We start from the raw sequence: 24062 nt of genomic DNA on the forward strand, positions 1-24062 counted from the left end.
TCCTTGTGACAGGTACATTTGCTGCAGCATAGTCTATGCTACAGTAATATCAAATTGCATCCAAAATAGATCATCCTGTTCAAGAAATGTATATCGATGTCCTAGCCTACCTCTTTCAGGTAATACATTCAATGCACTATTAGCCTTATATTTAGCTAATGAATGATGGGTTAATATGCATCTGCTCTCAGCTGGCCTCTCTCCTTCTTTGCAACATGGATTCAGGGGTAGACGTAACATAGTAAACAAAAAATATGGACACTCAAGTTGGTATGATATGTTACGTTTGGTATGGTATGTATGAATTTGTCGATGTCCATCATTCATTTAATTTGATATGCTATGAATTACAATTCGTATGATATGTTATGAAATACAATTTGTTGTGGATAACATTAGCTAGGTTAAGGGTTAAGGTTAGGTTGAAGGTTAGGAGTTCAAGGTTAAAGGTTTAAGGTTAGGGGAAGGGTTAACTAACATGCTAAGTACACTGAACAAAAATATAAACGCAACATGTAAAGTGTTGGTCCCCTGTTTCATGAGCTGAAATAAAAGATCCTCTAAATTTTCCGTGCGCACAGAAAGCTTATTTCTCTCAAATTTTTGGCACAAATTTGTTTACATCACTGTTAATGAGCATTTCTCATTTTCCAAGAGAATCCATCCACCTGACAGGAGTGGTATATCAAGAAGCGGATTAAACAGCATGATCATTATACTCTAAAATGTGTAGTTTTGTCACACAACACAGTGCCACATATGTCTCAAATTTTGAGGGAGCGTGCAATTGGCATGCTGACTGCAGGAATGTTCACCAGTGATGATTCCAGATCATTTCTGTCTGCAATAAAGCTTTGTTGGGAAAAACTAAATCTGATTGGCTGGGCCTGGATCCCCAGTGGCTGGGCCTGGCTCCCAAGTGGGTAGGCCTATGCCCTCCCAGGCCAAACCATGGCTGCACCCCTGCCCAGTCATGTGAAATCCATAGATTAGGGGCTAATTTATTTATTTCAATTGACTGATTTCTTTATATGAACTGTAACTCAGTAAAGTCGTTGAAATTGTTGCATGTTGCGTTTAGATTTTTATTCAGTGTAGTTGCAAAGTTGATAATTAGCTAAAATGCTAAAGTTGTCCGTGATGAGATTCGAACACACAACCTTTAGGTTGCTAGACGTTCTCATTATTATAGTTTTTTTTGCCTTAAAACCTGTTCCGTTAGCGCGAAATTCAAATAAAATTATTAGAAATATTTAACTTTCATAAAATCACAAGTGCGGGCCTCCCGGGTGGCACAGTGGTCTAGAGCACTGCATCGCAGTGCTAGCTGCACCACCAGAGTCTCTGGGTTCGCGCCCAGGCTCTGTCGCAGCCGGCCGCGACCGGGAGGTCCGTGGGGCGACGCACAATTGGCTTAGCATCGTTCGGGTTAGGGAGGGTTTGGCCGGTAGGGATATCCTTGTCTCATCGCGCTCCAGCGACTCCTGTGGCGGGCCGGGCGCAGTGCGCGCTAACCGAGGGGAGCGGGTGCACGGTGTTTCCTCCGACACATTGGTGCGGTTGGCTTCCGGGTTGGAGGCGCGCTGTGTTAAGAAGCAGTGCGGCTTGGTTGGGTTGTGCTTCGGAGGACGCATGGCTTTCGACCTTCGTCTCTCCCGAGCCCGTACGGGAGTTGTAGCGATGAGACAAGATAGTAATTACTAGCGATTGGATACCACAAAAATTGGGGAGAAAAGGGGAGAAAAAAAAAGAAAAGAAAAATCACAAGTGCGATACACCAAATTAAAGCTTAACTTCTTGTTAATCAAGCCACCGTGTCAGATTTCAAAAAGGCTTTACGGTGAAAGCAAACCATGCGATTATCTGAGGACAGCACAAACACATGACAATCATATTTCAACCCGCCAGGCGCAACACAAAACTCAGAAATAACAATATAATTCATGCCTTACCTTTGAAGATCTTCTTCTGTTGGCACTCCAAAATGTCCCATAAACATCACAAATGGTCCTTTTGTTCGATAAATTCCATCGCTATATCTCCAAAATGTCAATTTATTTGACGCGTTTGATTCAGAAAAACACCGGTTCCAACTCGCCCAACATGACTACAAATGATCTAATAAGTTACATGTAAACTTGGTCCAAACATTTCAAACAACTGTCCTAATCCAACTTTAGGTATTTTAAAACATAAATAAACGATCAAATTTAAGACAGAATTAACTGTGTTCAATAGCGGATCAAATTAAAGGGGAGTGAGCCCCAGGTCGCGCGCCCCAAACAAAACAGTCCACTTGGCTCGACACCCAGAAAGGAAAGGGCAAGTTCTTCATTACTCAAAAGAAAAACATCAACCAATTTCTAAAGACTGTTGACATCTAGTGGAAGCCATAGGAACTGCAACCAGATGCCTCAGAAATCTAGATTCCCATAGAAAACCAGTTGAAAAAACAGTCACCTCAACAAACAAAACAATCCTGGATGATTTGTACTTGGAGTTTCGCCTGCCAAATAAGTTCTGTTATACTCACAGACATAATTTTAACAGTTTTAGAAACTTCAGAGTGTTTTCTATCCAAATCTAATTAAAAGCATATCCTAGCTTCTGGGCCTGAGTAGCAGGCAGTTTACTTTGGGCACGCTTTTCATCCAGACGTGAAAATAGTGCCCCCTAACCCGAAGAGGTGTTAAGTAACCTTCTGTCTTATGTAACCATACCAAACTGAAAATGTCATACTAATTTCAGTGTCCCGGATTTTTGTTTACTATGCTACGTCTAGTCTACAAGACCAGGCTTTTCTTTTAGCTGTGGTGGGGTCCCAGTAAAAGCTAGACTAGAATAGCTTGTTGAAACCTAGATTTTCCCAAATCTGTGGAGACTCAAGGGATCTTGAGTGTTAACCATTCCTGAGAACGGGTTTGGTAACATATGATTCTGAACTTAATTAATGAAGTTCCATATGAAGGGAGTTTCTTTAAGATTGCTTTGTAAATAAGAGAATGCAGCTCTCTTCTTACAGACAGAGAGGTCCATCCCACATTTTTATACAGACTACAATGACGAGTCCTAAAGTTGTCCCCTGTGATAAAATGTATTGTGGAATGGTAGACCGTGTCCAAGGGTTTCAAAACAGAGGTTGCCACATGCATGTAAACAATACCACCAAAAACCAATACAGGGAGAACCGTTGTTAGAACAATCTTTCTCCAATTGTCAATACTGAGGCATGATTTATTTCGATATCAAAAAAAACTATTTTGGATCTTAGCTTCTTAGTCATGTTTTGTTATGGGAATTTTATGAATAATGACTAAATAAGATATACATTTAATGCAGAATTGTTACATTTAATGCAGAAATGTAACAAACAGATTTCTAACCAGTCTGATAAATGCATGTTTCTACACTTAAAAGAGGAAGTGTTAAACAGACACATTTAGACAGACAACTTGTGACCATTGTGAAACTGATAACAGGAAGAAAGTCACCCCACCCAGGGAGGGGAGAGGCCATTAGGCTTGTAGCAGAATTTGAAACATGTGGTAGCATACGATAAGCCATATATATGTGTTGGAATTCTAGCAGATGGGCTGGTCCATTTTTGCGCAAAATGATCATTAAGTAGCTAATAATGGGGACCTCAAGGAAAATAATGGGCCAGTGTGGACGCCTCAAGGAAAATAATGTCTGGTGTGTTAGAAATGTCAAGACCGTTTTTTGGTCCCAGTAGCCTCAACAGCACTCTGTAGGGTAGCACCATGGTGTAGCCAGAGGACAGCTAGTTTCCGTCCTCCTTTGGGTACAGTGATTTCAATACAAAACCTAGGAGGCTCATGTTTCTCACGCCCTTCCATAGATTTAAAGGGTCTACAGACAATATGCATACAGGGCCGACTGTAGCACAGTGTTGCAATGCAGTTTTGTGTCACAAAAGGGGCGGATCCTTGTAATATGTTCTGTCATTCGACACAGTTTTCTTCCGACCTGGAAATTGAGACCTGATGTATCATTTCTTGCGAAGACTGAGAGGCAGTATTGAGTGAGTTTTGCAACGGAAGTCCCGCCCGTGTCTACATCACATCTTCTCTGGTATTCTTTCTGGTATAAACACAGAAAACATGGACGTTCTTCTACTTTTCTTTTAGGACTTGTAAGCTTCCTTTTTTGTGCTTTTTATTTAGAGATTTGCTAAGCGCAATTATGTCAATGTCCAGTTTGGAGGAGCGTCTGTGCGATCTGGTGAGACAATACAAGAACATTTACAACCCTTCAATGCGGTTGTATTCAGACAAGCTAGCAAAAACAACAGCTGGAGGGAGATATCACGTCATTTAAAACACCGATACTGATATCAAAGAAACATGGAGAAAGATTTGGGACCAAGCGGGCTCTGCCTTTTACTGAGAAGTGGCTTCCGTTTGGCCACTCTACCATAAAGGCCTGATTGGTGGAGTGCTGCAGAGATGGTTGACCTTCTGGAAGGTTCTCCCATCTCCACAGAAGCACTCTGGAGCTCTGTCAGAGTGACCATCAGGTTCTTGGTCACCTCCCTGACCAAGGCCCTTCTCCCCCGATTGCTCAGTTTGGCCCGGCGGCCAGCTCTAGGAAGAGTCTTGGTGGTTCCAAACATTTTCCATTTAAGAATGATTAAGGCCACTGTGTTCTTGGGGACCTTCAAATGATGCAGACATTTTTTGGTACCCTTCCCCAGATCTGTGCATTGACACAATCCTGTCTCGGAGCTCTACGGACAATTCCTTCAACATCATGGCTTGGTTTTAGCTCTGACATGCACTGTCAACTGTAGGACCTTATATAGACAGTTGTGTGCCTTTCCAAATAATGCCCAATCAGTTGAATTTACCACAGGTGGACTCCAATCAAGTTGTAGAAACAGCTCAAGGATGATTAATGTAAACAGGATGCACCTGAGCTCAATATCGAGTCTCACAGCAAAGGGTCTGAATACTTCTGTAAATAAGGTATATCTGTTTTTTTTGTCTGTTTTTTATTTTTTTTATATCTGTTTTTTTTGTAATACATTTGCAAAAATGTCTGAACTTGTTTTTGCTTCGTCATTATGGGTTATTGTGTGTAGATTGATGAGGGGGAAAAATTATTTAATCCATTTTGGAATAAGGCTGTAACGTAACAAAATCTGGAAAGTCAAGGGATCTGAATAGTTTCTGAAGGCACCGTACATACACACACAAAGTGGCAGCGTTAGAGTATTGAGCTGCTGTTTGGGACCATGTGCCTTACAAATGAGTAACAAATGCTAATAGGAGTGTTAGTACACTGAGAGGGGGGTAAGCACAGTGGTGTGGGCATGTGACCCATGGTGTTGGATGGACGCCACCTCTGGACTGCTGCTGAGAGAGGTGAATGGACTGAGAGAAAGCGAGGGAGAGGGGAGGGGTTCAAGTAGAGGGGGAATTAATGAGAAAAGCGAAAAGAGATGGGTGAGAGAAGTGGGTGGAGAGGGAGACAAAGATATTTAAAGGGATAGCTCACCCAAATTACATATTGGTTTCTTTACCCTGTAAGCAGTCTATGGACAAGGTATGGCAGCAATCCATGCAGCAATCCAACTCACCTCTAACTGTTATAGGCCTATTTCTATTTTGCCCTGTTTATCAAAAGTGTTATAAAAATTTGTCAGTAATCAACTGACTGGCTTTCTTGATGTCTATTGTATTCTCTCTGGTATGAAATCTGGTTTCCGCTTAGGTTATGGATGTGTCACTGTCACCTTAAATGGTCCTCAATGATGTCATCATTGTCCTTGATTCTAAGCAATGTTGCTTAGAATCAAGGGCATTCCATTCTTGTGGGCCGGCTAAGGAGTATTGGTGTCTCTGAGGGGTCTTTGGCCTGGTTTGCTAACTACCTCTCTCAGTGTATATAGTGCAGTGTATAAAGTCAGAAAATCTTCTGTCTCAGCCACTGCCTGTCACCAATGGAGTACCCCAAGGCTCAATCCTAGACCCCGCACTCTTCTCAATTTACATCAACAACATAGCTCAGGCAGTAGGAAGCTCTCTCATCCATTTATATGCAGATAATACAGTCTTATACTCAGCTGGCCCCCCCCTGGATTTTGTGTTAAATGCTCTACAACAAAGCTTTCTTAGTGTCCAACAAGCTTTCTCTACCCTTAACCTTGTTCTGAACACCTCCAAAACAAAGGTAATGTGGTTTGGTAAGAAGAATGCCCCTCGGCCCCACAGGTGTGATTACTACGCCTGAGGGTTTATAGCTTGAGGTAGTCACCTCTTACAAGTATTTGGGAGTATGGCTAGACGGTACACTGTCCTTCTCTCAGCACATACCAAAGCTGCAGGCTAAAGTTAAATCTGGACTTGGTTTCCTCTATCGTAATCGCTCCTATTCCACCCCAGCTGCCAAACTCACCCTGATTCAGATGACCATCCTACCAATGCTAGATTACGGAGACATCATTTGGAGATCGGCAGGTAAGGGTGCTCTAGAGCGGCTAGATGTTCATTACCATTCGGCCATCAGATTTGCCAACAATGCTCCTTATAGGACACATCACTGCACTCTATACTCCTCTGTAAACTGGTCATCTCTGTATACCCGTCGCGAGACCCACTGATTGATGCTTATTTATAAAACCCTCTTAGGCCTCGCTCCCCCGATCTGAGATATCTACTGCAACCTTCATCCTCCACATACAACACACGTTCTGTCAGTCACATTCTGTTAAAAGGTCCCCAAAGCACACACATCCCTGGGTCGCTCATCTTTTCAGTTCGCTGCAGTTAGCGACTAGAACGAGCTGCAACAAACACTCAAAATGGCCAGTTATCTCCATCTCTTCACTCAAAGACTCAATCATGGACACTCTTACTGACAGTTGTGGCTGCTTTGTGTGATGTATTGTTGTCTCTACCTTCTTGCCCTTTGTGCTGTTGTTTGTGCCCAATAATGTTTGTACAATTTTTTTGTGCTGCTACCATGTTGTGTTGCTACCATGTAGTTGTCATGTTGTGTTGCTATCATGCTGTGTTGTCATGTGTTGCTGCCTTGCTATGTTGTCGTCTTAAGTCTCTCTTTATGTAGTGTTGTCTCTCTTGTCATGTGTGTTTATATTTATATATACAGTGGGGAGAACAAGTATTTGATAACCTGCAAAATCAGCAGTGTTTCCTACTTACAAAGCATGTAGAGGTCTGTAATTTTTATCATAGGTACACTTCAACTGTGAGAGACGGAATCTAAAACAAAAATCCATATATATATATATATAATAGTTCTATACTCAGCTTGTAACGGTCCTGACCTGTTTTATGTTGTTTTGTATATTGTTTAGGTCAGGGCATGTGTTTTGGGTGGGCAGTCTATGTTATCTGTTTCTATGTTGGTTTTGGTTGCCTGGTATGGCTCTTAATTAGAGGCAGGTGTTTTGCGTTCTCCTCTAATTAAGAGTCATATTTAGGTAGGGTGTTCTCACTGTTTGTTTGTGGGTGATTGTCTCCTGTGTCTGTGTCGAAGTTACACCATACGGGATTGTTTCGGTTTGTTCGTGCGTTTATGTAGTCTGTTCCTGTGTCAGCGTGCTTCGTGTATTTGTAAGTTCGTTTGTTCAGGTCTGTCTACATCGTTTTGTTATTTTGTTAAGTTTATTCAAGTTCGTGTTTTTTTCGTTAATAAATATGTGTTCAAACTTCGCTGCGCCTTGGCTCGATCACTACACCTCCTCTTCTTATGAAGAGAGAGAGGAACGCCGTTACACAGCTGGCCCCTCCCCGGATTTTGTGTTAAATGCTCTACAAAGCTTTCTTATATATATATATATATTTTTTTTTTATCCCAGCCCCCATCCCCGCAGGAGGCCTTTTTCCTTTTGGTAGGCCGTCATTGTAAATAGGAATTTGTTATTAACTGGCTTGCCTAGTTAAATAAAGGTTAATAAAAGTAATACATTTGGTTTAGTTTCTAAATGCTAACAATTTAGCATTTGTGGCACAAATCCCATTCCAGTCAGGATACCGATATTAGCATGTTTTGCGCATCATGTTCAAATCATCTCGTAATAGATTGGATTTATATAGAGCCTTTCTACTAACTGAGGGATTCAAAGCCCTTTACATAGTAACGGTGAAACTCACCTCATCCACCACCAATGTGTAGCACCCACCGAAAAGTGCTAATACCGGTATCATGACTGGAATGGGATTTGTGCCGCAAATGCTAAAACATTAGCATTTCGAAACAGTGCCAGGAAAATAAAACCAAAGCATGGATTGCTGTCATACCTTGTCCATTGTAATTTGGGTGAACTATCCCCTCAAGAGCAGTGTTTCACAGACTGACACGGAACAGGTCCACAACAAACTCTGTGAACAAACTCGATGTCACTGGTTGCATGCCTGCATCACTGTGTGCATGTGTGTTTCTGTCCTCATTGTTTTTTGTTATTTATTCTAAAAAATTATTTAACCTTCATTTATACATGTTTTTCTCATTGAGATAAAATATATTTTTCAAGAGAGACCTGGTCCACAGCAGCAGGGGGAACAATGTTTCAGACAAAACAACTTCGATACACTAACAACATTGAACAAAACTAGACACACATACAGTACAACAATTACATATTACGTAAATGTAAAAAAACAAAAACATAACTTCACCTTGTTACTAGGTGAACGTGTACTTACTGCATCTTTGTGTGTGTGTGTGTGTGTGTGTGTGTGTGTGTGTGTGTGTGCGTGTGCATGCGTGCGTTCACATGCGTGAGTGTGTTTTCGTCTCAACAATTCCATTTTAACTTGGCTGGCATTTGATCTTTAAAACAACCCACACATCACAAGTATGCAACAAACAAACCAGGCCTTGCAAAGGAGGAAGGTAGAACTCTACCTACAGTGGAGGAAGGAAGAGCTCTACCTACAGTGGAGGAAGGAAGAGCTCTACCTACAGTGGAGGAAGGAAGAGCTCTACCTACAGTGGAGGAAGGAAGAGCTCTACCTACAGTGGAGGAAGGAAGAGCTCTACCTACAGTGGAGGAAGGAAGAGCTCTACCTACAGTGGAGGAAGGAAGAGCTCTACCTACAGTGGAGGAAGGAAGAGCTCTACCTACAGTGGAGGAAGGTAGAGCTCTACCTACAGTGGAGGAAGGAAGAGCTCTACCTACAGTGGAGGAAGGAAGAGCTCTACCTACAGTGGAGGAAGGAAGAGCTCTACCTACAGTGGAGGAAGGAAGAGCTCTACCTACAGTGGAGGAAGGAAGAGCTCTACCTACAGTGGAGGAAGGAAGAGCTCTACCTACAGTGGAGGAAGGAAGAGCTCTACCTACAGTGGAGGAAGGTAGAGCTCTACCTACAGTGGAGGAAGGTAGAGCTCTACCTACAGTGGAGGAAGGAAGAGCTCTACCTACAGTGGAGGAAGGAAGAGCTCTACCTACAGTGGAGGAAGGAAGAGCTCTACCTACAGTGGAGGAAGGAAGAGCTCTACCTACAGTGGAGGAAGGTAGAGCTCTACCTACAGTGGAGGAAGGTAGAGCTCTACCTACAGTGGAGGAAGGAAGAGCTCTACCTACAGTGGAGGAAGGTAGAGCTCTACCTACATTGGAGGAAGGAAGAGCTCATACAGGAGCTTGCGTCCTGGGCCAAGCACACACATAGACACTCTGAGGAGTTGGCTGTAGAAAATGTCCTGTAATGTCCCTTCATGTAGCAATTCAAGTGACAAAGTACCTCTGGTCTTTTCAGCAACACAGGCTCACTTACAGTAAACATGGTCTGACCAACATGTTCTTCCCCCCACTGAGCTGAACTTTCTTATGGCCTCAAGGTGTTAAGGCCCTGGCTGTGTCTGATATTGCAACCTATTCCCTACATTGCACCCTTCTTTTGACCAGGGCCCATAGATCTCTGGTCAAAGGCAGTGCACTGTGTAGGGGTCCTGGTCAAAAGGAGTGCACTGTGTAGGGTATAGGGTGCCATTGTGGACACACCTGTGTGGGGAAGTGGAGGAAAGGGAACTCAAATACAATGTAAGTATAGAAATAGCCTATAGTGGCCTACACATAATGAGTACAACATGGAACTAGAGTATGGACTGTGTACATTCACATAAGACTGACACAGTGGCACCGTTGCGTTGGGCACAGCAACAGTTGGGCACAGCAACAGCATTACGTTGGGCACAGCAACAGCATTACGTTGGGCACAGCAACAGCATTGGGCATGGGTACCCGGTCAGTTTGTGGCCAAAGTGTAGGACATTACCCAAGAGCTTTTGGTCACTCAATAAAATGAGACTCAGCAGGAGTAAAACAACAGATCTCTTGTTTCACATCGTGTTGATGCCAAGCAGAATGTTTATGTCTTATGTGGCATTGTGTCAGTCATATGTGAATGTACACAGTCCATGCTTTAGTTCCATGCTCTTTCTATATCAAATCAAATTGTATTGGTCACATACACATGGTTAGCAGAAGTTAATGTGAGTGTAGCAAAATGCTTGTGCTTCTAGTTCCAACACTGCAGTAATATCTAACAAGTGATCTAAAATTCACAGCGACTACCTTATACACACAAATGTAAAGGGATGAATAAGAATATGTACATATAAATATATGGATGAGCGATGGCCGAACAGCATAGGCAAGATGCAGTAGATGGTGTAGAATACAGTATATACAGTTGAAGTCGGAAGTTTACATACACCTTAGCCAAATACATTTAAACTCAGTTTTTCACAGTTCCTGACATTTAATCTTAGTAAAAATCCCTTGTCTTAGGTCAGTTAGGACCACCACTTTATTTTAAGAATGTGAAATGTCAGAATAATAGTAGATAGTTATTTATTTAAGCTTTTATTTCACATTCCCAGTGGGTCAGAAGTTTACATACACTCAATTAGTATTTGGTAGCATTGCCTATAAATTGTTTAACTTGGGTCAACGATTTCAGATAGCCTTCCCCAAGCTTCCCACAATAAGTTGGGTGAATTTTGGCCCATTCCTCCTGACAGAGCTAGTGTAACTGAGTCAGGTTTGTAGGCTTCCTTGCTTGCATATGCTTTTTCCGTTCTGCCCACACATTTTCTATAGGATTGAGGTCAGGGCTTTGTGATGGCTACTCCAATACCTTGACTTTGTTGTCCTTAAGCCATTTTGCCACAACTTTGGAAGTATGCTTGGGGTCATTGTCCACTTGGAAGACCCATTTGCAACCAAGCTTTAGTCATGAGATGTTGCTTCAATATATCCACATAATTTTCCTTCCTCATGATGCCACCTATTTTGTGAAGTGCACCAGTCCCTCCTGCAGCAAACATGATGCTGCCACCCCTATGCTTCACGGTTGGGATGGTGTTTTTTGGCTTGCAAGCTTCCCCCTTTCTCCTCCAAACATAAAGATGGTCATTATGGCCAAACAGTTCTACTTTCTTTGATCAGAGCGGTATGACGGCTGCGTGATCCCATGGTGTTTATACTTGCGTACTATTGTTATTACAGATGAACGTGGTACCTTCGGGCGTTTGGAAATTGCTCCCAAGGATGAACCAGACTTGTGGAGGTCTACCATTTTTTTTCTGAGGTGTTGGCTGATTTCTTTTGATTTTCCCATGATGTCAAGCAAAGAGGCAGTGAGTTTGAAGGTAGGCCTTGGAATACATCCACAGGTACACCTCCAATTGACTCAAATGATGTCAATTAGCCCATCAGAAGCTTCTAAAGTGATGACATCATTTTCTGGAATTTTCCAAGCTGTTTAAAGGCACAGTCAACTTAGTGTATGTAAACTTCTGACCCGCTGGAATTGTGATACAGTGAATTATAAGTGAAATAGTCTGTCTGTAAACAATTGTTGGAAAAATTACTTGTGTCATGCACAAAGTAAATGTCCTAACCGACTTGCCAAAACTATAGTTTGTTAACAAGAAATTTGTGGAGTGGTTGAAAACCAAACTAAGTGTATGTAAACTTCTGACTTCAACTGTGTGTGTGTGTGTGTGTGTGTGTGTGTGTGTGTGTGTGTGTGTGTGTGTGTGTGTGTGTGTGTGTGTGTGTGTGTGTGTGTGTGTGTGTATGTATATATATATATATATATATATATATATATATATATATATATATATATATGTAAAAAGTTTACATATACACACACACACACACACACACATACATATATATATATATATACATATATATATATATATTTACAGAAGTTTACAGAGAGAATAGTCACCATGTGGTCATGCTGGAGAGCGGTGCAATCCCATCACCTGGTGATATTTGTTGGGGTGTGGCTTAAGTCACAATTATTCTACAGTATTTTAATGTGTGTGTTTCGGTAGTGATCTCAAATGGTGGGGCAGCATTTATTTTAGAAAGATGTTAAAAAATAAACAAAACTACTAATTAGATCAGTACAATGGCTTGCAAAAGTATTCATCCCCCTTGGCATTTTTTCTATCTTGTTGCCTTACAACCTGGAATTAAAATACATTTTTGGGGGGTTTGTATCATTTGATTTACACAACATGCCTACCAATTTGAAGATGCTAAATATTTTTTTTGTGTGTGAAATATACAAGAAATAAGACATAAAAAACAGAAAACTTGAGCATGCATAACTATTCATCCCCTAAAGTCAACACTTTGTAGAGACACCTTTTGCAGCAATCATAGCTGCAAGTCTCTTGGGGTATGTCTCTATAAGCTTGGCACATCTAGCCACTGGGATTTTTGCCCATTCTTCAAGGAAAAACTGCTCCAGCTCCTTCAAGTTGGATGGGTTCTGCTGGTGTACAGTAATCTTCAAGTCATACCACAGATTCTCAATTGGATTGAGGTCTGGGCTTTGACTAGGCCATTCCAAGACATTTAAATATTTCCCCTTAAACCACTTGAGTGTTGCTTTAGGTGTATGCTTTGGGTCATTGTCCTGCTGGAAGGTGAACCTTCATCCCAGTGTCAAATCTCTGGAAGACTGAAACAGGCCTCCCAAGAATTTTCATGTACTCAGCGCCATTCATCATTCCTTCAATTTTGACCAGTTTCCCAAGTCCCTGCCGATGAAAAACATCCCCACAGCATGATGCTTCACCACCATGCTCCACCACCATGCTTCACTGTGGGGATGGTGTTCTCAGGGTTATGAGAGGTGTTGGGTTTGCACCAGACATAGCGTTTTCCTTGATGGCCAAAAAGCTCAATTTTAGCCGTATCTGACCAGAGTTCCTTCTTCCATATATTTGGGGAGTCTCCCACATGCCTTTTGGCGAACACCAAACGTGTCTGCTTATTTTCTTCTTTAAGCAATGTCTTTTTTCTGGCCTCTCTTCCATAAAGCCCAGCTCTGTGGAGTGTACGGCTTAAAATGGTCCTATGGACAGATACTCCAATCTCTGCTGTGGAGCTTTTCAGCTCCTTCAGGGTCATTTTTGGTCTCTTTGTTGCCTCTCTGATTAATGCCCTCCTTGCCTGGTCCGTGAGTTTTGGTGGGTGGCCCTCTCTTGGCAGGTTTGTTGTGGTGCCATATTCTTTCTATTTTTTAATAAGGGATTTAATGGTGTTCCTTTGGATGTTCAAAAATGTGGATATTTTTTTATAACCCAACCCTGATCTGTACTTCTCCACAACTTTGTGCCTGACCTGTTTGGAGAGCTCCTTGGTCCATTCCATTTATTTTTTATCCTGAAAAACTCCCCAGTCCTTAACGACTGAAAGCATACCCATAACATGATGCAGCCACCGCTATGCTTGAAAATATAGAGAGTAGTACTCAGTAATGTGTTATGTTGGATTTGCCCCAAACATAATTTGTCCGGAATAAAAGGGTTAACTGCTTTGTCAAAGAAAATGAATGATTACTTTAGTGCCTTATTGCAAACAGGATACATGTTATGGAATATTTGCATTCTGTACAGACTTCCTTCTTTTCACTTTGTCATTTAGGTTAGTATTGTGGAGTAACTACAATGTTGATCCATCTTCAGTTTTCTCCTATCACAGCCATTCAACTCTTTAGCTGTTTAAAATCACCATTGGCCTCATGGTGAAATCCCTGAGCAGATTCCTTCCTCTCCGGCAACTGAGTTAGGAAGGATGCTTGTATCTTTGTAGTGACTGGGTGTATTGATACACCATCCAAATTGTAATTAATAACTTCACCATGCTCAAAGGAATATTCCATGTCTGCCTTCTTTTTTACCCATCTACCAATAACAGCCCTTCTTTGCGAGCCATTGGAAAACCTCCCTGGTCTTTGTGGTTGAAACTGTGTTTGAAATTCACTGCTCGATTTAAAGAGTACAGAGACTATTATTGAGGCTATAACACTTTTACTGCACACAGAGTGAGTCCATGCACCTTATTATCTGACTTGTTAAGCACATTTTTACTCCTTAACTTATTTCGGCTTGCCATAACAAAGAGGTTGAATAATTATTGACTCAAGACATTTCAGATTTACATTTTTTCATTGCTTTTTCTCGTTTGACATTCTGGGGCCAGTGACCCAAAAAATCTACATTTAATCTATTTTATATTCAAGCTGTAACACAACAAAATGTGGAACATGTCAAGGGGTGTGAATACTTTCTAAAGGCACTCTATGTCTATCTATTTCCAAAATTAAAATCACTTGGAACTGATTTCCTGGAAAATAAAAATAAATCTTGGGGGGGCCAAATAAAACTACGCTTGGCCACCAGTTGGGGAACCTTGATATAGGGAATATGTTTCCATTTGAGACGCAGCCCCAGAGTTCCTGACAGGGTCTTCTGACATCATCACCACCACCCACACTCTGTTCTCTGCTCCCAGCCAGCTGTCAATTACCTCTATCGCTTCTGAGTCATCTCCCACAATACCACACTTTAAGGTGGAACATCAGCTGGTTGTGGTCCTGGGGTTCTGATTGGTTGGTGAGTGCCAGTGCCGTTGCTGCCAGCCAATGGGGCAGCTTTAGGGCGCCTCATGCATCTAAACTATTGTTTTGACTTCATGACGTAATGTTCAACTTAGAGAACATGGCAATACATAGTCTCTGCTAATATGATCTTCCTGCTTCATAGCATTTTTTTTATGGAGAAACAGAGAGCGAGAGAGAGAGATAAGAGAGAGTGTGAAACAGAGAGGCAAAATAGAGAGAAAGACAAAGAAAAGGCAATATAGAAAGTTAGAGTACTTTCTGGTGCTTATTAAGAAAATGTTGAACTACCTGAAACCAAGTGGTTTATTTCCTACTTGTTTCACTGAATCCCACTGCAATTTAAAAGGAATTTAAGCAGGTAATAATGATGCAATAAAGTGGTTACCAGATAATTTCCAAGTAAACACTACACTCCTAGAAACAAAGGCTTAGATTTGTTCTTAATGGGCTACAAACGTTTGTCACTGTAGTTGTACCCTGTAAGATACGTCCTTTGTACCTTTTTTATAGGAACATAATTGCACCCCAGTTCATACCTCAGATAGTACCTTTCTTACATATAGTCCACATGTACAAAAGCGTGCCTTTAGATAAAGTACACTTAACCTTTATAGAGTGCCATCACAGTGACAGAGCCACTTGTTCCTTGTAAGTGGCAAAAATTTACCTCTACCATAGACCACTTAAAACTGGTACCACACTTCCACTCAAAGGTGGCCAAAAATAACTACCTGAAAGCAACTAAGCCACGCCACCAATATAATTTCCCAGTGTGCCTTGCATTTGAGTAAATTGTAGAGTTACCACCCATGACATGGTTGTTCAATTCGTTTAGATACTTAAAACAGTTCTAAAAATCTACCTGCAGTACAGCATGCTGGGAAATATGATCATGATTATAGTACAAATCTTCCTTTTAGGATAGCACCACAGTGACAAAGCCGTTAGATAATTTCAAGTGGCAAAAGTTCATCATTGTACCTTATGGTGGGTATTGAGAGTATTAAGGGTTCACAAAATATATGTTCGTACCTTGGAAAACAGAAATGTACCTTCACCGTAGAATGTCATGACTGTACCTTTTACATTCAAAATATTGGGTACAAAAACGTTCCATTATACTAGATTATCCACACATGTAACCTAAAAAAAAAGGTACCGAACAGTACCATGTGAGATCATTATGTGTACCTCGGAAGGTACATTGTGTATTTTGATCTATCTTTTTGTATGTCAGGGAACAATTTGTACCCTAACTGTACCCTTATTTCTAAGAGTCAGGTAAACACAAATGTTTCCTTGTAAGAAGGAAAGACGGACAGCGAGAGGACTGAAGTGTCTGGGCAGTTCCTTGTATACGTGCTAGAACCCACATGGACCTCACCAGTCTCTGGTCGCTCTGGGTTCTGTCAGAGGTGGACATTTACATCAAAGAGCAGGTAAATGGTCACGCACACACACGGACACAGGAACAAGGAATGAGCTGGTTAGACTAGAAGCCGTCATCCTAGGAGGACTCATCGGCCCTGACATCAATCTATATAGCTAGCGTGACACAGAAAAGCGCAGAGGACAGCAGCAATTGTAGCCTTGATTTGATAGCGTCCTTGTAAACCTTACAGCTCTGTACAGAACATTAGGGAGACAGGTGAAGTTAACAGCCTATTGCTGGGTGGCCCAGAGCCATTAAGTGTGTGTTGGGCAGAGTCCAATGCCACAGCCACGTAACTCCATCATGTACTTTGATGATGAATCAGGTATGATTGGATGGGTGGTTGGTAGACGACATCTGTCGTAAGTGAGATGTCCTTGATAGATATATATATATATATATATATATATATATATATCTGTCACACACACACACACACACACACACACACACACACACACACACACACACACACACACACACACACACACACACACACACACACACACACACACACACACACACACACACACACAAACCTGGTTGTGATTCAAGGCACACATTTCAACCCGCCGGCTCTCTCCCTCCCGATGTCACCTCACCTCGCCAATATACTATACCAGGACAGTTTCAGCCTGACCGCATTCCACAATCACTGTGTCACTCCAGGAAAGAGCTCTCTGGGTGAGGAAGGCTAAAATACTCAAATGGCAGAGTTCCATTCAAGATCAATTTAACAAGGATATTTTAGAGCCAGCAGTGGGTACTGAATAGATTTCTGATAAAAGTTAGCATGGAAACTATTTATTTTGGGGACAATTACATTACCTACAAAATCCTGGGTCGTATTCATTAGGGCAAACAATTGAAACGTTTTAAAATGTAAATGAAAATGAGCCTCTCTCATTGGACAAGTCCAAGTAGTGCCCACAGTTCATTTCAGTCGGTTTCTTCTATTTGGTGCCTAATGAACATGCCCATGGTCTCAGTACTTCTCAGTGAAGGAAAAGGAAGAGGAGCTGTGTCTCTCTGGAAACAGTAAAGCTAGGATGTGTCTTATTACTAATAATAAGAATGGCTGTAAAATCAGAAACATTACAGAAATGCATTAAAAACAATTAAATTGACCACACATACACTACCGGTCAAAAGTTTTAGAACACTTACTCACTCAAGGGTTTTTCTTTATTTTTACTATTTTCTACATTGTAGAATAATAGTGAAGACATCAAAACTATGAAATAGCACATATAGCATTATATTTGAGATTCTTCAAATAGTCACCCTTTCCTTGATGACATATTTGCACACTCTTGGCATTCTCTCAACCAGCTTCACCTGGAATGCTTTTCCAATAGTCTGGAAGGAGTTCCCATATATGCTGAGCACTTGTTGGCTGCTTTTCCTTCCCTCTGCAGTCCGATTCATCCCAAACCCTCTCAATTTGGTTGAGGTCGGAGATTGTTGAGGCCAGGTCATCTGATGCAGCACTCCATCACTCTTCTTCTTGGTAAAATAGCCCATACACCGCCTGGAGGTGTGTTGGGTCATTGTCCTGTTAAAAAACAAAATGATAGTCCCACTAAGCCCAAACCAGATGGGATGGCGTATTGCTGCAGAATGCTGTGGTAGCCATGCTGGTTAAGTGTACCTTGAATTCTAAATAAAATCACCAACAGTGTCACCAGCAAAGCACCCCCAAATCATAACACCTCCTCCTCCATGCTTTACGGTGGGAAATCCACATGCCGAGATCATCCATTCACCCACACCGCGCCTCACAAAGACATGGCGGTTAGAACCAAAAATCTCTAATTTGGACTCCAGACCAAAATGACAAATTTCCACTGGTCTAACGTCCATTGCTCATGTTTCTTGGCCCAAGCAAGTCTCTTCTTCTTACTGGTGTCCTTTAGTAGTTGCTTCTTTACAGCAATTTGACCACAAAGGCCTGATTCACAGTCTCCTCTGAACAAATTATGTTGAGATGTGTCTGTTACTTGAACTCCGTGAAGCATTTATTTGGGCTGCAATTTCTGAGGTTGGTAACTCGAATGAACTTATCCTCTGCAGCAGAGGTAACTCTGGGTCTTCCATTCTTGTGGCGGTCATCATGAGAGCCAGTTTCATCTTAGCGATTGATGGTTTTTGCAACTGCACTTGAAGAAATTTTGAAGAAACTTAAAAGTTCTTAAAATGTTCCACATTGACTGACCTTCGTGTCTTAAAGTAATGATGGACTATTGTTTCTCTTTGCTTACTTGAGCTGTTCTTGCCATAATATGGTCTTTTACCAAATAGGGCTATCTTCTGTATACCCCTACATTGTCACAACACAACTGATTGGCTAAAAACACAACTGATTGGCTTAAATGCCTTTAAGAAGGCACAGTTGTTAAGTGAAATGCATTCCAGGAAGCTGGAATGAAGCTGGTTGAGAGAATGCCAAGAATGTGCAAAGCTGTCATCAAGGCAAAGGGTGGCTACTTTGAAGAATCTCAAATATAAAATATATTTAGATTTATTTAACACTTTTTTGGTTACTACATGATTCCATGTGTATTTCATAGTTTTGATGTCTTCACTATTATTCTACAATGTAGAAAATAGCAAAATAAAGAAAACCCCTTAAATGAGTAGGTGTTCTAAAACTTTTGACCGGTAGTGCACATGCTATGTAAGCCATAAAACTGAAATGCAAACTTCCACATACACACAATAATATTGACACAAACAAACCTACACATACATTAGAATACATTCACAGAATTGAAAATACATTCTCACCCACAGTCATACACTCTGAAATATCACACCCACTCTCTCTCTGCTCACATCAGAGAGAAAGAACACCAAAGTCATGACTAATATTCCTGGTATTACTCAATACATCACATGGTCTGCATCTGAAATGGCACCCTATTCCTTTCGTAGTGCACTTATTTTGACCAGAGCTCTGGTGAATAGTGCGCTATATAGGGAATAGGGTGTCATTCAGGACATATCCACGACTCCAGGGAGCCTCTGTGGGAAAAGTCCTTCTAGGGAAACCTACCCTACTATTGCTAGATGAGGCATCATCACCCTGGCAAACAAACAAGACAGCACATCAGTAGATCAGGCTACATGACACGCATTCGCCACTCAGAAGATATGGATTGTCATAAGTCTACTCTGATCTAGGATGATGATACTGAGAAACTGAGAAACAAACAACATACACTTAATAACCAATGATGTAGACACACCTTATTTTGTGGTTTGGCTTCTTCCACCTCTTACATTAGTGGGGGCGATTTTTGCATTTAGGGTTTACCCACAGTGCTCAGGGTTCATCAACCTATCTTTTACCACTACATCCTCCCATCAAGGCTAAATCATACATTCAATAAAACCAAATGGAAAAGGCTAAGACATGGTGTCGTAAATGGGAATTAGAGCTGGGAATTGCCAGGGACCTCACGATACGATATTATCACGATACTTAGGTGCCGATACGATATGTATTGCGATTCTCACGATTCTATATGTATCGCTATTCAATACTGTGATTTTATTACGAGTCCATGGTCCAAACATATTGCTCACCGTATGTCTGTCTGCTGCAGAGGGGCAAGAGAGCCATGAGTAAATGAGTTTTGATCAGTCATGGAAATAAAATGGCTGAAAACAAATAGGCTCTCTATCTTTCAAAAAAAGATGGATGACAAGCTATGAAGGAAAAATATTGCAATTTTGTCAAAACAATAAAATATATCATCAAAGATAATATCCCGATGTAACTATAGATTTTTCCCCCCCATCACTACTATGAATAAGGCCAGTCCTCCCTTCCATTTTTTTATTATTTGAAACCAACTAAACTTACTTAGGACATAAAGGTCACAACTCATTTCACTGAAACATTGAAAAGGCTGTAATAAACCCTGAATAAATACAATCTATGATGACTAATAAGTGAGTTTGGTTATGGCAGAGGCTGAATGCCTACATATGGATCTCAGTCTTGTTGTCATTCTCATAGTAGTGGCACCTCCACAGGTCACACTGTGAGTACAATTGCTGACAGTGAGGTGAATAAAAATGCTGAATAAAAATACTAATTCTTTTCAGGAGATTTTTTAAATGTGCGGCTGAACAGTCATCAAAACCTGCTGTTTCTTAGAATGCAGGGTTGAATCCTAACTTGAGAGACATGCGCAAATGCACATAACTCAAAGTATTACGTTTGTGTCAATGAAAGTTTTGTTTGAAGGTTTCAAGTTGTTCAGTGCTCTCTAGTCTCTACCACATTGGTACTATATTGTCAAAGATAGTATTTCTTTGCCCTCTCTGTTGGACATAGGCAAGGATGCCATCAAGTGGTCTACAGTGAGTATTGAACAAATACCTAAATTATTTCACCTCGATGTCCTTGTGTGCTTTTACCACCAGCCCTGTGTCTTGAGAGCCTAGGTCGTGTTTACACTTGACACTTACATGTGACTTCTGCTATCAGAATACCACATTGAAAAGACAGGTCTAGATACACAAAAGTCACTGTGGTCTGATTGTGTTCAGATCTGGCTGACCACTTCAGAATGTGGTCAGGGATGCACTGTGTGCGGGTTTCTCCTCAGTCTGGACGCAATCAGGTTACCGAAAGCGCATACAGTGGGCGATGTCATCAGGACTCCTCCCACAAGTCTCCAGAAAACTTGTGTTTTGGGCCGAGAGGGACCTTTATTTAACTAAGCAAGTCAGTTAAGAACAAATTCTTATTTTCAATGACGGCCTAGGAACAGTGGGTTAACTGCCTTGTTCAGGGGCAGAATGACAGATTTTGACCTTGCCAGCTCGGGGATTCGATCTTGCAACCTTCCGGTTACTAGTCCAACGCTCTAATCACTAGGCTATCTTTTCATTCTAACATTAGAGGGAATACATTCCTAGTGTGTAAGGAATGTGTTTGCTGGCCTCAAATGCTAGCCAGCTGGCTAATATTTTGAAAAAAATCTGTTTGTTTGCTAACCAGTTTGCAATCACTTTAGCATTGCTTGCTAGCTACAGAGGTTAGCTGGCTAGTTAGCTACTGCCATCAGTTGTTGTTGTGTTATTATCATATTTAGCCTGCCATTTGAATATAGCGCAGGAATAGGGAATCCGGACACACTGTGGACACATTTAAATATAATTGTAGACACATGACGTGTTCGGAATTCCTTAAACATAACTCTATGATCAAAATACTAAATCTGCATGCACTGTCAAGTTAAGATACGGTCCCAGAGACATGGCAAGCAAAGCTAGAAACCTATGTAACCAATGCCACCACGGAACATCCAAGTCATATAGCTATCTTTATCTGCAGCTGATGTGCACCTTGAAATGTAAACTCAGATAAATCACATTGGCACGAGCAGCACTGCAGATATTGAGATAGGTGAGATGCAAGACTTTGCCCTAACAGTCACACACAGTATCTGTGCATGTGCAAAGGTTTACGTCACGCTGTCACAGCGTGGTAGTCACAGAACCAAAACAGCTGAAGTTGAGCCTTGTGCTTCCACACTCGTAGTTGTTGTGGAAATTGATCCACTATTGCTGTTTACTTTTGGAATCTACAGTTGAAGTCGGAAGTTTACGTACACTTAGGTTGGAGTCATTAAAACTAGTTTTTCAACCACTCCACAAATTTCTTGTTAACAAACTAGTTTTGGCAAGTCAGTTAGGACATCTACTTTGTGCATGACACAAGTCATTTTTCCAACAATTGTTTACAGACAAAAAAAGAGCCAGACTACGGTTTGCAACTGCACATGGGGAAAACGATCGTACTTTTTGGAGAAATGTCCTCTACCAAAAACATTTGACCCAAGTTAAACAATTTAAAGGCAATGCTACCAAATATGAATTGAGTGTATTTAAACTTCTGACCCACTGGGAATGTGATGAAAGCAATAAAAGCTGAAATAAATCATTCTCTCTACTATTATTTTGACATTTCACATTCTTAAAATAAAGTGGCCATCCTAACTGACCTAAGACAAGGAATTTTTACTAGGATTAAATGTCAGGAATTGTGAAAAACTGAGTTTAAATGTATTTGGCTAAGGTGTATGTAAACTTCTGACTTCAACTGTACGTCATATTGCTGAGTCTACCTTTAAAGGCACTATGAATCAACTACAGATCAGCTCAGCCTCTCACAGTACATAACATTTATTTTTTTTAACGAATAATGGTAATAATGGTAATGATAATGTCTCACTCACTCTCCTTCATCCACCATTCAACTATGCATAGAACTATGTATAGAACTATGCATATAGTATGTACAGTACTTCCGTCCCACTAACTCACCTCAGAGACCCAGTAGGGAAAGCTATTGTAGTCAGCTCTGGCTGGACTCCGTCCTCTGATGGCAGGGCAGGGCTGCTGGTCCGACAGCCCCATGGAGGCCAGGTCCTGGGTGAGGGCCGACTGGCTGACCAAGCGATGCCGGCGCGACAAGGGCGAGGTGGACACCATAAGGTACGCCGGACGAGTTGGCGAGAGACCCCTACTACCCCCATTGGTGTTAATACGCTCCCCAACCGGCCGCCATTTGTTGGTGGCCCCCAGGGCTCGGCTGAAGCTTTCACTGCGCCGACTTGCCTGGGGGACCTCGATCCTGGGGAGGGGTAGCTGGGCTCTCCCCATCTCTGGCACCCTGTGGTTGTGGCTGGGGCTGGTGAGGCCCAGGTTCCTGGAGGTGGAGATGGCGTACATGGAGGAAGATGGGAACCCGAGGTGGAGAAGCTCTGATCCCCTACGGGGGTAGCTCATGGTGGGCTCGTAAGCGCTGTAGTAGCCCAGGGGTTTGGAGCTTTGGCTGTACCTGGGGGTGGAGGACACTCGAGACATGCTGGAGCAGAGAGGTCAGCCACAGGGAATGATACAACAGGGATGGATATGCAGACTGGAAGAGAGCAAGGAAGGAAGAGCATCAAGTACTGGTCTGAGGTAAAGGAGTTGGACCTCCCCACAAGATGCAGCCAATAGAGCTGTCAGCTTCCATCTAAAATCAGATCTGCTGTTTTGAACAGATGTGTATTGGATACATGTGGAAGATACACACTTTACGTGCTACACACAAAACACACACACACACAGACGAGGCCGAATCTCACTGACACACACATAGGTCCCCCCTAAAGAAGAATGGAAAACATGACACAAAAACACACACATACAGATCACGTGAACACACTCATATGCACACACACACTGATACATTACAGATAGATACATGCATTGCACACACACACACACACACACACACACACACACACACACACACACACACACACACACACACACACACACACTTTGAAAGTCTCAGTGTCACCCCTCTGGTTATGATAATCAAGACAACCAATGCAATGTTATGAGAACCTTGTTATGTTGGTAGGCACAAATGTGCACATTTGATAGGCTACATAAATAACGGTACAAGGCTGACAAGGAAATCCACTGGCTGCCAATGTGAATGTTACAAATAAACTCAAAAAAACACCTGTTGCTGTAGTCATGTCGTTGCTATAAACAATCTGAAAGACAAGAAAGAAAGCCTCATTGGAGGGGGTAAAAAGTACCATAGCAACAGTAGTTGTCTTGTCCACCAATGTCCTTTTACATGGAACCAGGTTTAAATCCAGTCGGTAACCAACGTTCGATTTACTCTAAGC

General features: G+C 41.7%; 1 protein-coding gene across 2 annotated transcripts in view; it reads right to left on the minus strand.

Moving 5' to 3' along the window:
- LOC129819949 (ubiquitin carboxyl-terminal hydrolase 2-like) overlaps positions 1-24062 on the minus strand; it is a 42358-nt gene that overhangs the window by 18021 nt on the left and 275 nt on the right. Inside the window, exons 2-3 of one of the 2 annotated variants that reach the window (XM_055876684.1) lie at positions 23891-23924; positions 22696-23293 (exon numbers count right to left, since the gene is read on the minus strand). In XM_055876684.1, coding sequence (XP_055732659.1) covers positions 22696-23238 — 543 coding nt within the window. In that variant the 5' untranslated portion in view covers positions 23239-23293; positions 23891-23924. The remainder of the gene's footprint in view (positions 1-22695; positions 23294-23890; positions 23925-24062) is intronic. The other variant, XM_055876693.1, reaches the window with a different exon arrangement.

This window comes from Salvelinus fontinalis, chromosome 2 (genome assembly GCF_029448725.1).
Source record: "Salvelinus fontinalis isolate EN_2023a chromosome 2, ASM2944872v1, whole genome shotgun sequence".
Classification (NCBI taxonomy): Eukaryota; Metazoa; Chordata; class Actinopteri; order Salmoniformes; family Salmonidae; genus Salvelinus; species Salvelinus fontinalis.